Source organism: Solanum tuberosum, unplaced genomic scaffold, assembly GCF_000226075.1.
Source record: "Solanum tuberosum cultivar DM 1-3 516 R44 unplaced genomic scaffold, SolTub_3.0 scf00021, whole genome shotgun sequence".
Classification (NCBI taxonomy): Eukaryota; Viridiplantae; Streptophyta; class Magnoliopsida; order Solanales; family Solanaceae; genus Solanum; species Solanum tuberosum.
In genome coordinates this window covers 1,937,884-1,956,928 of record NW_006238947.1, presented here as the reverse complement: position 1 = coordinate 1,956,928, position 19,045 = coordinate 1,937,884, and the positions used below count along the sequence as shown (strand labels likewise).

Sequence of the window (19,045 nt, the reverse complement as noted above, 5' to 3'; positions counted from 1 at the left end):
ATGTATCCCGTGCACAACGCTATGTATCCCGCTATGTGGAATGTATCAAACCTAATGTATCCCGTGCACAACGCTATGTATCCCGCTATGTGGAATGTATCAAACCTAATGTATCCCGTGCACAACGCTATGTATCCCGCTATGTGGAATGTATCAAACCTAATGTATCCCGTGCACAACGCTATGTATCCCGCTATGTGGAATGTATCAAACCTAATGTATCCCGTGCACAACGCTATGTATCCCGCTATGTGGAATGTATCAAACCTAATGTATCCCGTGCACAACGCTATGTATCCCGCTATGTGGAATGTATCAAACCTAATGTATCCCGTGCACAACGCTATGTATCCCGCTATGTGGAATGTATCAAACCTAATGTATCCCGTGCACAACGCTATGTATCCCGCTATGTGGAATGTATCAAATCTAATGTATCCCGTGCACAACGCTATGTATCCCGCTATGTGGAATGTATCAAATCTAATGTATCCCGTGCACAACGCTATGTATCCCGCTATGTGGAATGTATCAAATCTAATGTATCCCGTGCACAACGCTATGTATCCCGCTATGTGGAATGTATCAAATCTAATGTATCCCGTGCACAACGCTATGTATCCCGCTATGTGGAATGTATCAAATCTAATGTATCCCGTGCACAACGCTATGTATCCCGCTATGTGGAATGTATCAAATCTAATGTATCCCGTGCACAACGCTATGTATCCCGCTATGTGGAATGTATCAAATCTAATGTATCCCGTGCACAACGCTATGTATCCCGCTATGTGGAATGTATCAAATCTAATGTATCCCGTGCACAACGCTATGTATCCCGCTATGTGGAATGTATCAAATCTAATGTATCCCGTGCACAACGCTATGTATCCCGCTATGTGGAATGTATCAAATCTAATGTATCCCGTGCACAACGCTATGTATCCCGCTATGTGGAATGTATCAAATCTAATGTATCCCGTGCACAACGCTATGTATCCCGCAAACATCATTTTTAAGGGATTTTTGGTAAATAGAAAACTAGAAGGGATAGGATGTTATTTAGTACTTATAATATGTGGTTCCTATAATTTAGAAATCTATGGCCAAACGCTAGCTAAGAATGAAGAGTTGGTCGTGTCAACTTCTTGCCCTTTTCCTTTAGTATAATTATATGATGCTAATAATTGCTCTTAATCATTTTTAGCCCATACTTTGTCTTAAACTAAATTATATTATTGTATTTTGATCGCCTTTTCAATATATGATATTTTCAAATGGATTTTATTTAGTCCCAATGGTTTAACATATTTCATAAGAATTCCTAAGTTGGCTAGCCACATTTATGCTTGTTATTTTTCTGTTTGGACACTCTGACCAGTTAAGTTTTAAATGAATACTCGTTATTTTCTCATCGCATTTAATATTAGACAAAATTAAGTACTTTCTAATAACAAAAATATGAATATAATGTGACTTTCTTTAGCATAACATCTCTCATACAATGTATGTAGAACGAGTATTATCACATCTCAAAGTATCTGTATTTTATTCTAACAAATAAATATTTTTATAATTTTATTTTCGTGTAATACTGAAAGTCTTGTGTTATCATTTGTCAAAGTATTCATACCTTATTCTCAAAAGTAAACATTTTCATGGTTTTATTCGTTTAATACTAACCATTTATGTCCAATCATACATGTTCATAAATAATTTTGCTTTCTTTTATGTGGTTACTATTAAACCAAAGTTAAATGTGAAAAGGTCCATCCCTCATAAAAGTGCAAGAACAATACATTGTTTCTTGTACATCTTTTCTTTATTTAGTCTTTGAGTAATTAATTTAGAGAGTTACAATATTGACCCAAAACTATCAATACACCTAAGCAAACATGCAAAGTAAGTACACACAAAAAAGATTATTAAAATCAAATTCATTCAAATAACTTAATCAACTTAACCTACCACCTAACCAACAAGGCAACACTCAACCAATTGCCAACTTGTCACCTCTACTCTCACACCACACATCCTTATCCATGTGTCCCCCCCCCCTCAAACCCCACTATAAGAAGTTAAGAACCGTCCAAATTAGCCCCCATCAAATTTTACAAATAATATTATTCCATTACAATATTATTTAAATATATGGTCATTTTCACACATAAAAAAATAAAAAAACTTATAAATAAAACAGAAGAATTTTTGTTTAACAGTGATGTTTATTACTATCTTTCAACAATGAAAACATCGGATAATTTCATCTTTTAAGACAAATATATGAGCGGAAAATTCAAGTATGAGACCTCATAATTTTTTTAGCAAGTCTACCTCAAAATTTTCCTACTCCCTAGCTCTATTAATTTTTATTTGTTCATTATTTTAAAAATAGATTTTTTATTTGTATTTGTCACTTTTAACAAGAAAAATAATTATTTATTTTTTATTCTTTATCCTCAAAATTAATTACTTATTTTCCAAACTCAAGAAACGTGCAAAATCCAAAATGGACAAGTAAAAGTGAACAGAAGAAATAATAAGCAACGAATATTATTGATGGTGTGGAAATGACTCTTTCATCTTTAATTTGATTTTTCATGTTCGAATTCAGAGAAATATAAAATATCTTTGTTAGAGAGCATTTTATCTTCAACGTAAAATACCACTATACCAGATAGGATAATTTTTAAAAAAAAACTCCTAATAATTTCTCCCACACCTCTTTGTTGACCCTTCCAGCCCGTCCATTCTAATATTTATTTATTTTATTACTATATATTATATTATCATCAATGCTTCTCATTTTTAAAATTCCCCCTTTTGTTTTTCTCTTCTTTCTATAAATCATCCTTCTCCCTATTTTCAAGATTCTTCATTCACCTTTTTTTTTTTTCATTTTTCTCTCCATTTTTCTTCAATTTTCCAACACCCTTTTGCTTTAATTACAAACCCATAATTTATTTTCATAAAAAAATCAATCGAAAAAAAAATATTTCTATGGCGGAAGAACACGAATTTCAATCCCCAGAAGGTGGGCGTCACCAATTATGTGCTAATAATTGTGGTTTTTTCGGCAACTCTACCACCGAAAATTATTGTTCCAAATGTTATCGAGATATCGAAGAGCGAAAATCCGATGCAAAATCAATCGACTGTCTATTTTCTCCGACAAAAAGGGTGTTGGAGAAAATGATAGTCAAGCCGATTGTTTTGACGCCGGATTTAGTGGAGGCTGCGGTGCCACTTGTGACACCGCAGCCGAATAGGTGTTTGGTTTGTAAGAAGAAAATGGGGTTAATGGGATTTAAGTGTAGGTGTGGGACCATTTTCTGTGGGACCCATAGGTATCCAGAGGTTCATGCATGCACATTTGATTTTAAGTCAATGGGGAGAGAAGCTATAGCTAAGGCAAATCCATTGATCAAAGCTGAGAAATTGAAGAAGATCTAATCTTAGCCGTTGGATTAGATGACTTTTTCTTTGGTGCCAAAAATGAATGAGATCGTCGTGATGATGATGATGGCAGTGGTGGTGGTTCTCGGTTAGGACCAAATTGGAAATAAAAGGAAAATATTGGGGTTGTTTGGTTCCACAAAAAAGTTATGTGAATGTAAAATGTATATTTATATTTCGATTTTCTTTTTTAGTATTAATCCTTTTAGTCTGGGAAATAATTTATGTTACATGGCTTGCTTTGTTAAAAAAAGACTTGAATTTCGCTCTATTTTATTATTATTATTATTTACTTTCATGGGTTATTGGTTGAAATAATTCATGAAAAGTAGTAGGGGAAGAAAAGGTTTAATTGATCAACAAATGATGACAAATTAATAATATTTGGTGTGGGACTTTTTAACATTCACGTTAGCCTTTGATGAATTTTGGACCAAGAAGTTTGTTGTTATTTTCTGCATGCCAATTTGATTAACAAAAGTTGCCATATAACCAATTATTTTGTCAAATTTAATTAGTTGATCTTATTTTAAATTAATTTACATGTCTCATCCAGAGAGATATTAGTAATTATGTCTATCAAAATTTGAATATAATGAAAGATTTTATTAGAATTTGTACTAAAAATTTCATGTATATTTCTCAAATTCTTTCATCGACTATTGTAAAATTTGGAGGTGTAGTTTTTGTAGTTGTGTTTTTTTTTAAAAAAAATGTCTAGTGTTGTTTTTATGGTATAGTTTTTACTAATTTGAACTATATTTGGTATTTGGTAAAGTTTGTGTTGGGGTTTTTAAAATTTGACCTTGACCTTTTTAGTGTTTTTTCATTAAAGATAATCATATAGTCCAATTGATTCTAATTGTTATGTATCCAATTGATTCTAATTGTTATGTATGAGAAGATTCAAAATTGAAAATTTATAAATTTTAAATTTTAAATTTATCTCCATACATATTGCAAAAATATTATTTTAACTTGATTTCTTCATGCTGTGTGATACTCTAAACCTTAGGCAAAGAAATGACAATGACTCTTTGTTAGTTTGTTTTGTCATACCTTCATTGATAGATTTTTCATTTATGGTCTTTCTTACGCTTTTAAAGAGGAAGTCCAAGTTTATTTAAACTTGAACGTAACGATTCTGAAAAAATAAAATGAAAATTTAGTAGAATCGTTACGTCCAAGTTTAAATCACTATGAAAGTGAAATGAGATAGTCATGGACTTTGTCTCTACCACTTCACCATTCAATTAGTAGTAGTTCTTTAAATTCATTGCCAACTAAATATTTTTTTTGGACCACAAAAAGATAGTCCTCTTTCTTTAAACTCATTTGACAATGAAACTTTAATGTCACGTGTCAAAAGGACAAAATTTTAAAAATTATGATATTAGATCACATCAATGTTTGAGTTTGTATATATCCAAATTGTATCTGTTGTTCTTAGCCATCAACTATGTGGGAGAAATATTGAACTTTAATAAATGTATTTTTGTAATCTCTTAATAATATGTTGGCTGAAAAAGAAAAGAGTAAAAGAAAGAATACACAAAATTTTAGTGAATCGTTTAACACATATTTAAGATTTGAGTTAAAGTGACAGAATTTAGACAAAAACAAGGGTTTAATCATAACTATTGAATTCTATCCAATTACATGTAATTATAAATCTTATCTCCGCCCCTGGATTAATTCAAATATAAACGGTTAACTTATGTTTTCTATCCACCTATATATACCGATGTTTTATATTATAAAATATGGTTCTATTATTATGGTGTACAAACATCAAATTGAGCTACCAAAAAAGGTAATTGAAAATTTCAAACAATTTTGATTCATTGCCCTTGCTAGAGTTCATCCTTTATATGAGTCTTCATTTCTTGAAATTTCTCATGAGGCAAACATGATTTAGAAGAAGCAAAACTTTTAAGCCATAATTCATCAGCCATGAATGTGTTATTAGATTCATTGTTCCTATGCCATGACCAATGTGCATGTGTCTCATTGTGTACCTTCAATCTACCATGTCCAAAACTTGCCTCTCTAAACATTGAGATTGATGGGCTAGGGTTTTCAAAGCTTCAAAATGTCAAAAAAAAAAAACATGTTAGCTAGTCGAAGAAGAAATTAAGTAATTAAAAATGTGATCTATATCGACAATTTAAGTTAATTTTTATGTGAGACAGCTAGATGCTTCAATATGGTATTTAAATAGACAGAGGGTTCTGATTTGGAGTCTCACCGATGACATCCATTAACAACAAAAAAAACATCATGCATGCCCCTCCTGTGCGGGTATGATTCTATTTGGCAACCGTGAGGTAGTGGTGGTGTTGAAGATAAAACTAATAAACGTACGTGTAAAGATACGACACTTTGGTCTAACTTAATCTCAAAAGCTAGCTCATGAGGAAAGGTTTGTCCAAGTCCACATAAGGAGACCAAATTTTCATCCCTCTAACGATGTGGAACTTCTTAACATTCCCCCACACGCCCAGATCTCATCAACTGGAGCGTGAACACTTCTAAATGGGGGCCCAACATCGATGAACAACAACTTGGGATGGGCCATGGTCTAATCTGGGCCTGATTCAACCCCAAAAGCTAGTTCATGAGGAGAGGTTTGTCCAAGTCCATATAAGGAGACCAAATTTTCATCCCTCTAGCGATATGAGACTTCTTAACAGTATGTTCGCTCTAAATGTTAAAATTTTAAATGAGATTGATGGACACAAACTTCGACATATACCTTGCTTGAATTTTTTTGGTGAAACTATATTTTGGTTAAGTAAATAATTATGAAAATAATAATACTATAAGAATCAAGGAACTTACATCATAGCAAGCCCTTCCCTGTTTCCTCCATCTCCAATTGTCAAATAAATAGGACCACATGGATCTGCCTTGTTATCATAAACCCTAGTCTACAATATATACCAAATAAATAGAGTGAAATTGTTTAAATCTAACTGTATTTTGAGAAGAAGAGACTTAAGTTAAATTTCTATAGATTGGCAATAAGCTTACATTATATATCTAAGTCATCTAAAAGATAATTAGTTGCAATTATTCATTAAGAAAATGAGATTAGCGACCCTTAAATTAGTATACTTTTTAGGTTGAAATTTCAAAAATAAGGTATTTGAAAAGTGAAATTAAGAAAAGATATTTGCAAATGACACTTATGAGTTATGTTTGGACATGCATTTCATCTGGGAAAAAAGATTGACCAAGTTATATGAGTGGGAAAAAAATCAATTTATTTTATGTTTGAACACCTCCATAAGGCAGATAACCAACTACAACAAGTTTTTAAAAACTTAATAGTATAAAGATTTTTTACGCTATCTGTGTATATAAATATATATACACAAAGAAGGTAGCTTAGTATACTTACAAAACGTTCATAAGCATGAACATGCCCCGCAAAGACAACATCTACTCGAGCATTGTACAACAATTCTTCCATTGATTTCCTCATACTTTCACCTTCCCCTTTATGAGCTAAATTAGAGTTGTACCACGGCACGTGGACGAGCACGAAAATCCACGGTGTCACCACCCTATCGACTTTTGCCAAGTCAGCTTGTAGCCACATGTATTGATCCGATTGGGCATCAAAGTCCACGTACGATCCCAACATGATGACATGGCACCCTGCCACGTCAAAGGAGTAGTATAGGTTCGATGTGGAACCACTTTCTTGATATGGCATTAGCCATCTCGAGTTATAAGCTTTGAAACCATGACGATAAATTATTGGGAACGTTTCGATTTCGTGATTGCCATGTGTCACCATCCAAGGCCTTTTACTTGCATAAGGCTCAACCAATCTACCAAATGAGTCCCAAAGTGGTTGTTGTGTGTCAGCATAGGATAAATCCCCAGGCAACAATAGTACATCATAGTCTTTTGCACCTATATGTTTTAAAGTTGAGGCTGTCCATTCTGTTTGACCCAAGTCCCCTGTTTACCAATTACAAAGTTAGAAATTTCGTTAATAACGATCAAAATTTAATATATACGTATAATTTTTTTTTTATATACACAATATGATTTTCAAATAAAAGATGTTCAGCTAACTATCATTCGATTTAGGTGGCTCCCATTATAAATTATTTCTACATCTGCTCGTGATTATTAGATGACTTTATGTTCGATCGTACACTCACACTACAACAAGTACAGGATTTTGTGGCAATAATATAATTGTCTCTATATTATATTTAACGACAATAATAAATATGAATATTTATAATCAGCACTCTATATGAATATCACTAAAGTCTTTAGCGTCTCTAGATACAGTGACATTAACTCAATTATCGTTAAATGTTATTATTGCCACTAGATGTGTTTTTGTTGTAGTGTCATATTGTCACTTTTTACCCTGATAATTAAAGATTAATCACTATCTATGAGTTTCAACTTCTACAATGGAAACTCAAAAAATAATCAATGGAATTTTATGATTTATGTTTGATTTTGTGGTAAATTATTTACTTTTGGAGTTAACTTTCATCTAATAGATCTGCTAATTATAACCTAGAAGCATGTAGTACATGATTTTTCTAAGCAAAAGATTAGTTTAATTATTTTAATGTAACTAATTAATTAAGCTAACTACATTTTAAATTTCGTGTCAGCGGAAATTCAGATCTTCCTTGTCAATTAATTGCAAGTTAAGCCTTAGTTTTTATATATATATATATATTTTCTCACTTGATATCTGATACATCCAAACTCGTACCATGTAAAACACATTAAAAAAGAAAACGCTTCCTAATATGATATTTGTCACAATTTTTTTATTGGTTATCTTAAGCCTTTGTTTGTATAGGAAGGAATAAGGAAAGAAAACGTTGAAGTGAATCAAACAATTAACAAGACAGAAAATGGATCAAAATATTTGGTTGAAAAGAGATGCATGATAGTGACAATATTTAGGTAACAGGTTCAATCGAACTCAATATTATTAATACTATATATAAGTAGAAAAAATTAACAAATATTATATTATAAAGTTTGAATTTTAATTTTTTTTAAAACATACTCTAGTAGATTCAATGCTATAATAACTTAGTTTTTGAACCTTCATATTATTTATTTTCCTAGCTAAAAGTTCTAAATCTTTTTTATTTTGGTTTTCCACCTAATATTTAATACCCACTTATCTAACTGCTCTTGTTTAAATCATTACTCTTAACTATTTCTCCATGCTCTAGTAATTTCACTTTCTATTCCACTATCGTGTTAAAGTAGGACAAACGGTACTTTATTTCTAGAAAAGTCACAATTTGAGGTAAAACACTCTCTATAATAGGATTTTTTTCATCAGAACTCGAAACTGAAATCACTAATTGAAAACGAATTTGTGTTTTATTGATATCTTCCTAAAGTTAACTAACTTTATTTTCTTTTCTTTTTTTCCTTTAACAAACAAAAACTAAAGTGCTAAAAGTGCATGAACTCAAAAGAAAACGTACAAGCAAAATATAAAGATTAGTGCAACATATTATTAAAAATTAAACTCACCAACGATGGCAAATTCAATGGGAAATGTTGAAGGTGGCGTTTTAAAACTAAACTCCGGCCCATTTCCACCACATCGATAATAATACGTCGTGTTTGGGCCTAACGGCCCAATTGTGATGTGGTGAATCTCGCCGGAGTTGTAGAAAAAGTAACGATAGGACATACGTTCTCCGGTCATCGATGACTTATCGTAGTTTCCCGGCGATGTGCCATACTCTACGATGGATTTTTCATGTTTATGAGATGTTATCCATGTTACTCTCATGTGATCTTTTCCTACTAAAGAAATATGTACCTACAAAAAAAAGAAAAAAGATTCAATGTGGTATAATTTTCAAGAATCGATAAAGGTGTAGTGGGATGGATAGAATCCCGTCTCTTTTAATGAGAGATTTTCAATTCGAGCTCCTGAAATGCAAGACTTTCATTTTTGGTAGGGGGTGTTTTTCCTTCTTAACGGACCGGGCCTATTAGTGGGGTGGCTTGGTACGGATCTAAATTAGTCAGATAAGAGTTTTGAAATTCCGGAAGGTAAACTTAAAAAAAAGTTATAACTATATGGATGTCGAAACTCTATACTAGTGGTTATTTTCCAAAGTGAGTTTCATTTGGAGATGTTGAAACTCAATAATAGGAGTACTATTTTTTAAAATTTAGTACTGAAAAGTAATTAGTAAGCGTTATTTCTAAAGAGAACTTTTTGGTAAGGAGCTCTTTACCCGTTGTGGGCCTCTTAGTAGGTCAACTCTACATGACTAAATTGTTGAGTACTATACCTGTTCGGGATCGGATTCGGACCGTGTAGGACCGATGAAGATGGCGGGACGGGGAGGAGGACGGGAATATTCCGGCGATGCATCGGAATTTGGGAGAGAATTAAGGAGGAGGAAGAAGAGGAGAAGTGAGGAGTATTTTTTTGCCATTTTGATATGTAAGTAATATAACTCAGGCTTTTAGAAAGAGAGAAAATGTATATATTATGAAAAAATATGAAACAATAATTTAATTATTTATAAAGAGTTTGTAAATAAAAAAATAATTTATGAAATATAAATAAAATATGTATATTGAGATGGCATTGGCGTGAAGTAAGTCCTTCACATTTATTTTTGTTGGATATGCTTACGGCAATGACTACATTAACTAAATAAATGAATTTTATTTCATTATAATAGAGCATTTATCTTATTTTTTAAGTAACTAATTTTATTTAGTTATTATTACATGGAGTTATCTTTTAAATAATTTGATAATATAGCAGTTTGTTTACGCCATTAAAGGATTGTGTGGTGAGATGTATATGGTTATTTTATTCTTAATCAGATATCTCGGATTCGAGCTTTACGTATGGAAAATATTCTTGTAGGGAGTGTTTTTCCCTTTTAAATGAGTCTTTTCTGGGGCAAATCTAGAGACTCGTCTTTCTGTTCATGTGAACTCAGTAACTTTTGCTCAATCTCTGTTTTTACTTAAGAAATCTCTATTAAATATGTATAAATACTTGACTATAAATTTAGTTATTGTCCGTACTGCTTGTTTTGAAACATATTCAAATGGCAAACAAACCGAAGTGGGAGGCTTGAAAGGTCCTTCGAGGCTCATCAATGACTTGGTTTCAGGTCGCGAATGGAAGCGTGGATTAGCGGGTGTCCGCTTGACTCTGTCCTATCATCTGTATAATGGAGTTTGTCATTTATTGACGAATTTTTTGGGATTTTTCTTTCTTAGAATTGAAACTCTTAACCATCATTCCTTAACTATAAAGGGCGTGAATGGGTAGATCAAGGAAGAAGGGTGGGATAGCGATGACAGTTCTGGCAAATTTCAAGGAAGCATGGCTTGCTTGTTAGGCTTTATGTATTTTCTTTTCTATGACGTACCCATTTTGAATAGTCGTGCCACCAAAGTCAAATTTCCATGCCCTCTTCTCCTTACCGTCAATTGGTTTTCAGCTCCTCTTCTGTGACAGCTATTTTCCTCGTTTGGGAATCAATCCTTTAACTCATGTTCCTCCTTGATAGAGTGCAAGGTGTTCTGTTATCACCCTTCTTTTTTGTTACATATGTGATCAGGGGGCGGAGCCACCTTAGTATAAGGGGGTTCATCGAACCCCCTTCGGCGGAAAATTATATTATTTATGCATGGTTAAAATAATTTTTTATGTATATATAGTAGATGTCGAACCCACTTCAGTTGTTTTGTGTGTCTATTTCTACAGATTTTGAACCCCCTTACTGAAAATTCTGACCCCGCCTCTGTTTGTGATGTCGAATTATGTAAAAATTTATAAACTTTAAATTTTAAATTTATTTTTACGTTTCAATACATATATTTTTTAGTAATATTAACGACTAATTTGAAATGTCTGGAGTATTTATTTACTGTTCTTGGAAGAAAATTGAGGAAATAAAACAAAGATTAATAATTGATGTGGATGTCTCATCTAGACGAGTGTTCCTTGAAAACTTATTAACATATGTTATTTGACTTAATCTGATGTTTCAGTTTTAAGTCTTGAATATAGTAAAAGTCTTAATAGTTGAGAGTGTTTTTTTTCCATAAATAAGTTATATTATATAAATTCTAATTAATCAAACTTTAATATTAACGTAACTTCGGAAAAAATAATATTTGACTTGGTTTTTCTCTTTCATTTTCATCAAAACATGTTTCTCTCACACTTTGTTTTTTTTTTTTAATCATATGCATAATGCATCAATTCCCATCAGCCACTAATACCCCACCCACCCCTCACAACAAAACAAAAAAAAGTCATACGAACATATTTATCGAGAAAAATTATTTAATATTTATTGAAATATTAACAAATACCCCTTCCATCCCATATTGGACCGTTTCTATTTTATACGATTACTAAGAAATTATTAATAGAGTGATCAATTTTACTATTTTATCCTTTATTTATACTTCCTTCGTCTTTTTTTATATGTCATTAATTTCTATAAATAGTTGATCCATAATACTTGTCATTTCATAAAATTAATGCATAAATTATCATATTGTTCCTTTTTTACCCTTGTGAGTTATTAGCCTTGAAAATATATATTTGACCAACTTAGAAAAGCTAAGTAAATTATTTATGTTCATTGGTTAAATTAATTAATCAAAATAAATTAATTCGTATTTATTGATTGAAAACTTGACTTACAAAAAAATAAAATAAGGGTAGAAGGGTAAAGTTACATCATTTCTTAATGCAAGTGTAAAGTAAAAATGTGACATATAAAAAGGGACGGAGGGAGTATTAATTAGCCGAAAAAAGAATTTTTGAATCTTCAAAATTTATTTTAACTTTCAAAGTCATTTTAATTGTAGGTGTAAAATGGGAAAAATAATTAATCTTGAGATTAATATTTTTAATAAAATGTCTATCTAATATAGAATTAAAATAATATTTGTTAAAATTTTGTTATTAATACCCCACCTAAAATATATTTGACTTGGGTTCTCTGTTTCATTTTCATCAAAACATGTTTCTCTCACACTTTGGATTTTGGTTTTTTTTTTTCTAATCATGTGCATCAATTCCCACCAGCCACTAATACCCCACCACCCCTCACAATAAAAAAAAAAGTCATACGAACATATTTATCGAGAAAAATTATTTAATATTTATTGAAATATTAACAAATACCCCTTCCATCCCATATTGGACGGTTTCTATTTTATACTATTATTAAGAAATTATTAATATAGTGGTCAATTTTACTATTTTGTCCGTTATTCATATTAATTAGCCGAAAAAAGAATTTTTGGATCTTCAAAATTTATTTTAACTTTCAAAGCCATATTAATTGTAGGTGTAAAATGGAAAAAAATAATTAATCTTATCCTAATTTAATAAGTGATCAAAGAATTTGAGATTAATATTTTTAATAAGATGTCTCTCTAATATAGAACCAAATAATATTTATTAAAATTTTATTATTATATTATTGAGAAAAGAATCTGATATACCCATCGATTTTGTTCAACTTTACCCTGGTCAACACTATATTTATATTGGTCTTCGAAGATGTAGCATGGTCACTAAATTATGTCATGTTACATTATTCCATCCGCTTTAAATTAGGTGAAATCTAGACTTTTGAATTTTTTAATTTAAAATAAATTTAAAATATTTATATCAATAGAAATAAATGAATAATAATAACATTAAATGATCAAAGTTATGTTATTTCTAAATAAGAAAGTACAATATTTTTAGGATTATACTGAAAAGAAAAGTATTATTATATCGAATAAATTGAAAGAATTAAAATCTTTTGATCATGATTTTTTTTAAAAAAGGTTATATTGTAAAACAAAATGAAATCTCTTATAAAAATAATATTTAAAAATAATTAAAAAAGTTAACATATAGAATCAAAAAATTATATTTCACTTGAGAATTTTCTTCTACTTTTTTTTTCGAGCAAACAGCCAAAATTTAAAGGCCGAAGTATTTTAAAAAAAAAAAAGAAGCCAAGTTTATAGATAAGGCCGTGATAAGACTTTTTTCATATTCAAGTGTGTCCTACAAATGGTAAATGATCTGTATTTATAATGTCGAGATATCACCCCAAAGGTCATCATGTTAAATGTCCAAACAAGTAGGTACACAGTTATCCACAAAGGTTCATATTACCTTGGAGATATACATACATGAATTCAAATAATTCATGAATAAACTCAATGGACAATCCACTTAATTCAATGAATTATAACACATTTTCATAGTATGTACTTAACAAATCTGATTGGTGAAGTGAACGGTTCAATAAAATAATTAAAATAAATATTTTATTATTTCTTTAAAAAATTGATTTTGAAATAAAATTATTTTTTAATAAAATTTAATGAAAAAATATTTAAATTGATGGGCTAACTTTTTAAGTGAAAAATTAATGATTGAATGATTTTTTTTTGGTTATAATACAAAGTTGAGTGACTTTTTAAATAAATTACTCTAAATTTAATACTTTAAAATTATAAAACAAAGTTTGAGTAATCTTCTGAAATATTAACTCGATGATTAATGTAGATTTCCAATTTACTAAAGTGGTGAAAATACAATTTCTAAGGAAAATTATCATAAATTAGAATCACCTTTTCTTGTTGACTTATATTATTTGAATAAAAGTTATTGAATTCTTATATATTCTAAAATAATTCATCGAATTTATTTCAATGTTTGATGTGTCACTTTTTTAAGACTGCCAAACAAGTATGGATGACGACCATCCTAACTAATTAGACAGCTTGACATAACATTTTTTGAAACACAAGAACACCCCATGAGAACTCAATTTATTACCATCCCCAAAAGTTGATTCATCATAAATATAGATTTTTAATGAACAGAATTATTTGATATTTATTTATTAAAGATATATAATTTAAGTGAAAATGATTGAAAATAATTAAAGTTATTTGATAGTTATACTATTGAGATATATATATAATAAATACTCAATAGAATAATTGAGTAATATATAAAATCATGATGATAAAAAAAAATATTTTAGTCTAAAATTGTCAAGAGTGAATGAAGGTGGTAAAAAAATAAACTAATATTCGATAACAGTAAATTTGACTAGTTCAAATTCGTAACGTTTATAGTTCATTAAAAAGAAAAAAATTGTGTTTTTTAATAATATAATTTTATTTCAAGATTCAAACCCAAATTAAGAACATAATAGCTAGCTAGAATTCTGAATACGAATTTGACATAGCCAAATAGCATTAACTAGAACTTTGTGTATATATTTCAAAATTAATTAATATATGAAAATAATTTATTCAAAATTTAATAAATTACCATAAAAAAAATTAAAAAATAAACTTGAAAATCTAGAAAATCACATACACCACCCCCACTCCCCAAAACCTATTGTCCTTTCATATATTCACACTATATATTTTTCTATATATAGTAGCTCTTCTTCTATTTCCCCTTTATTCCTATCATCACCATGGCTTATATTAAGGTTCATGTTTTGCTATTTTTATTACCAATAATTTTAGCCATTGAATCTTCACTTTCATATGAAAGGCCACCACCAAGAAAATCAATATTTTTATCTTTATCTCAAGATCTTGATTCCTCTTCTCCTCAACAGGTAACAATTTAATTTATACTGTCGGTGTATATAAGTAAACTTTTATTTTGATTCATCTCTTTTTATTCCTTTATAAGAATGTTTGGATATAAAGGATCTTTTTTTCGATCCTTTAAGGTTTTGATATACTCATTAGGTGAACCATTTGATAGCATTAAGACACATCACACACACCTGCTCCGATTCATTGTGTTTCGATACATCGTGTAAGAGTGATGTATCTGATAATAGGAGAGAGTAGAGATTTTTCTAATTTTTTTAAATGATAGAAATTTTTTAGAGAAAATAATAAAATAACTTATGTATTTAGATAATTTAATTGTAAACAAAGGCGAAGTTAATTACAACAAGAGCGTTCATCTTAGTCTTTTAGTATATAAGATCTAATATATATTTTTTGTATATATAGAAGCGTTATATTTTCTTAATTTCTTTATATGTTTACTTTTTTATGATAATAAATAATAAATAATTTATTCAGAAGTCAATTGATTACTTTTTCTAAACTCATCCTGGTTATGAATAAAACAAGAAAATAGCCAAATTGTTGAAATAGTTGTCAGCCTTATACAACATAGAAATCATCAAAAATTACAAGAATTTTTTGTCTCTTACATTTAATAAGTTATTGAGATTACACAAAACTATGGTCTTGAGGAAGTTGAGCTAATTAATTAATATCATATGCACCCACGTCTAGCCTAACATGTTGTAGAGGAATTTTTATGATTAAAAAATTATGAAGGGATTTCTTGGAGTAATGTTGATAAAATTGTTTTTTGTGTTATCTATATGATATGGGTTTGAGCAGTAGAAACAGTCACTAATGTTTGTATTATGATAGACTATATGTATCACATTCCTTGAGTTGAGGTCTTTCTTCGAACCTGATGTGATTGTTGTATTCTTTGTGCATTAGACCGTCTTTTTTTACTTCTCTATTTTCTTTTATACATTTGAAAAAATAATAAATTACCGAAAAGCATTCTTAAGACTCAATATTAATAAATAAGAAACCTATTTATTTTTTTAGAAAACATTTTCTTTCGTAACGAACTCATCTATAAGTCACACAATTATTAACATGATTTTAAGTAGAAGTTCTAGGTTCAAGTTTCATCGCCGTTTACTAACAAAAAAAAATCATTCATGTCCTTAAACTTGTGGGGGGAAATCAATATATGTATCCATACCCTAATGTACTATCATCTCCTCTCTCTCCAACAATTTAAGCTTTTATATCCGACGTCTCTTTCAGGTGCACATTTCGATGGTGGGTGAAGACAAGATGAGGATTTCGTGGATAATGGAAGATTCCGGTTCACCGGCGACGGTGAAGTACGGTACATCTCCGGGAAGTTACCCATTTTCAGCAAATGGGGACACTACAAAATATAGATATATTTTGTATAAATCAGGTGAAATACATAATGTTGTTATTGGGCCATTAAAACCCAATACAGTTTACTACTACATTTGTGGCCCATTTACAAGCCCAGAATTCAATTTCAAAACCCCTCCAGCTGGATTTCCTATCAAATTTGCAGTTGTAGGTAAGATCCCTATCTAGATTAATAATCATTTGTTCAAATATTGTATTTGTTGAAATCTAAATTATATACATATCGACAAGTTCAACGTTTAGTATAGTTTGATTAGTTGAAGGTGAGTCTTGGAACAACAGTAAAGTTATTTTGTTACAGGTGATCTAGGGCAAACAGATTGGACAACGTCAACCCTCGATCATATTTCAAAATCAAATTACGATGTCATGTTGTTACCCGGGGATTTGTCATACGCGGACACTATGCAACCACTATGGGACTCGTTCGGACGATTGGTGGAGCCACTATCGAGCCACCGCCCGTGGATGGTGACTCAGGGCAACCATGAGGTTGAGAAAATACCAATTCTACATAGCCAATCTTTTACATCATATAATGCAAGATGGCTCATGCCATTTGAACAAAGTGGCTCAACTTCAAATTTGTACTATTCATTTGAAGTTGTTGGGCTTCATATAATTATGTTGGGCTCATACACTGATTTTGGGCCTGGATCAGCCCAATACAATTGGCTCAAAAATGATTTGAATAAAATTGATAGGAAAAAAACACCATGGCTTATTGTTATTGTACATGCACCATGGTACAATTCTAACACTGCTCATCAAGGTGAGTATGAATCTTATGGCATGAAATCATCTATGGAGGATTTACTCTTCAAGGCTCGTGTTGATATCGTCTTCGCGGGACATGTTCATGCTTACGAGAGATTTGTAAGCTTCTTTTGACCTGATAATCTGTCGTTTATTTGTCTTTTTTTTTATCACCACACTATATAATTCGTTGCTGAATAACTCATAACTAACAGGATTAATGATGATTTTTTATTGTGCGATGACTTTTTCGACAAATAATTATTTCTTGTGTTTTAATATATATAGACTCGAGTATACAAAGACAAAGCTAACAATTGTGGTCCAATATACATCACAATTGGAGATGGTGGCAACAGAGAAGGCCTAGCCAGCAAGTAAGTTTGACTCACTTTTAAATAGTCTTTTTTTTTCAATTGCATAGATATCTAATTTAATCAATTAATCAACTATGTCTTAATTCCAAACAGTTGAACCGGCATCGATTTTATTATTATTATTAGGGATTTTTACCCAAATAATTGGTGAAATTTGATGTTTATTTTTTCTAGCTGATATATATGAATGGTACATTAATTATACAAGATTACAAACATATTATACATATACATAATATTATATATTTGTCAACTATTTTATAATTTAAGTGATTAGTTGGATGCTTAATTAGGTTTACTTTTTATTGTTATATATATGCACTAGATTGATATTTTAGCCTATTTTTTGTCAATTGTTTGTCTTGGTATCAAATATAATGACTTCAAAATTCTTGTTTTTGATGAGTTGGGGTACTTATTATTATATTTTGTTTTCACCTTAATTTGTCTTCTTTGGACCAAAGTCTTAAAATTAGTTTGAGTAAATTTTCATGTTTTTATGTCTATCATCATAGAAATTGTTTCTAAAAAAGATTATAGATCTGATTAGATATCCAATTAGTACCATCGCCAATGTCACCCTTCATCATTGGAGAATCACATTAGTTTCTCTTTCAATTTATTTATTTACTTCTTTTGCACGTTGAAATATGTCTATCGACTTTCTTATTGATCAAATATTATAGGTATCAAGATCCAAAACCAGACATTTCAATTTTTCGAGAGGCAAGTTTTGGGCATGGAGAACTTGATGTGGTAAATGCAACTCATGCACAATGGTCATGGCATAGAAATGATGATGATGAAGCTGTTGTTGCTGATACTATTTGGATAACAAATCCTTCTTGTACACTATAAAGCCAAACAATTTAGATTAAAAAAACTAAAGATTATATATATATATATATAATATACCTCTTGTGAGAGTGTATTTTTTATATAAAAAAAATTAAGGCACTATAGACATCTTGCTCCCTTTTCATTGTTTTATTAATTTTTCACACTGTTTTCAAATTAATTACCTTTCATATGATTTTTGTGTCTGTGTTAATGAGAGATATCAGATACATATTTATAAAACTAGCAAGGAAAAAACTTTAAATCTAACTCAATTTTAAAAGTTAATTTAAGTGGTAATTACAACAACCTAAAACCACATTGCGAATTTTTCCAATTCCACTCATCGATGTGGGACAATTCAACATTCTCTCTGCACGTCAAGCCTATCAACTGAAGCATGAATAAGCATAAATCTAACTCAATTTTAAAAGTTAATGTGTGTTTACTGCTTGATACCATTAAAGTATATATATACTCTGATGGTATTATAGAGAAAGAAACAATACTTCAGTAAAAACACTACTCAATTACTCTTTGATACCATTAGATTA

At 30.3% G+C, this 19,045-nt stretch overlaps 3 protein-coding genes across 3 annotated transcripts; 2 read left to right on the top strand and 1 right to left on the bottom strand.

Moving 5' to 3' along the window:
• The first annotated feature begins 2,814 nt into the window (after positions 1–2,814).
• LOC102581358 (zinc finger A20 and AN1 domain-containing stress-associated protein 4-like) lies at positions 2,815–3,686 on the top strand. The gene has a single exon (XM_006341068.1). The coding sequence runs from the start codon at positions 3,001–3,003 to the stop codon at positions 3,451–3,453; it is 453 nt and encodes a 150-aa protein (XP_006341130.1). The 5' UTR covers positions 2,815–3,000; the 3' UTR covers positions 3,454–3,686.
• Positions 3,687–5,087: 1,401 nt separating this feature from the next.
• On the bottom strand, positions 5,088–9,944 carry LOC102592398 (purple acid phosphatase 22-like). Its single transcript, XM_006341182.2, has 5 exons — positions 9,774–9,944; positions 8,998–9,292; positions 6,860–7,428; positions 6,298–6,386; positions 5,088–5,541 (listed from the first exon to the last, which is right to left on the bottom strand). Exons 1-5 carry the CDS (start codon positions 9,918–9,920, stop codon positions 5,310–5,312), a joined length of 1,332 nt encoding a protein of 443 aa, XP_006341244.2. The 5' UTR covers positions 9,921–9,944; the 3' UTR covers positions 5,088–5,309.
• Positions 9,945–14,976: 5,032 nt separating this feature from the next.
• On the top strand, positions 14,977–18,595 carry LOC102581017 (probable purple acid phosphatase 20). The gene is made up of 5 exons (XM_006341067.2): positions 14,977–15,119; positions 16,378–16,672; positions 16,823–17,397; positions 17,566–17,654; positions 18,341–18,595. The coding sequence occupies exons 2-5, from the start codon at positions 16,390–16,392 to the stop codon at positions 18,510–18,512; spliced, it is 1,119 nt and encodes a 372-aa protein (XP_006341129.1). The 5' UTR covers positions 14,977–15,119; positions 16,378–16,389; the 3' UTR covers positions 18,513–18,595.
• Positions 18,596–19,045: the final 450 nt, after the last annotated feature.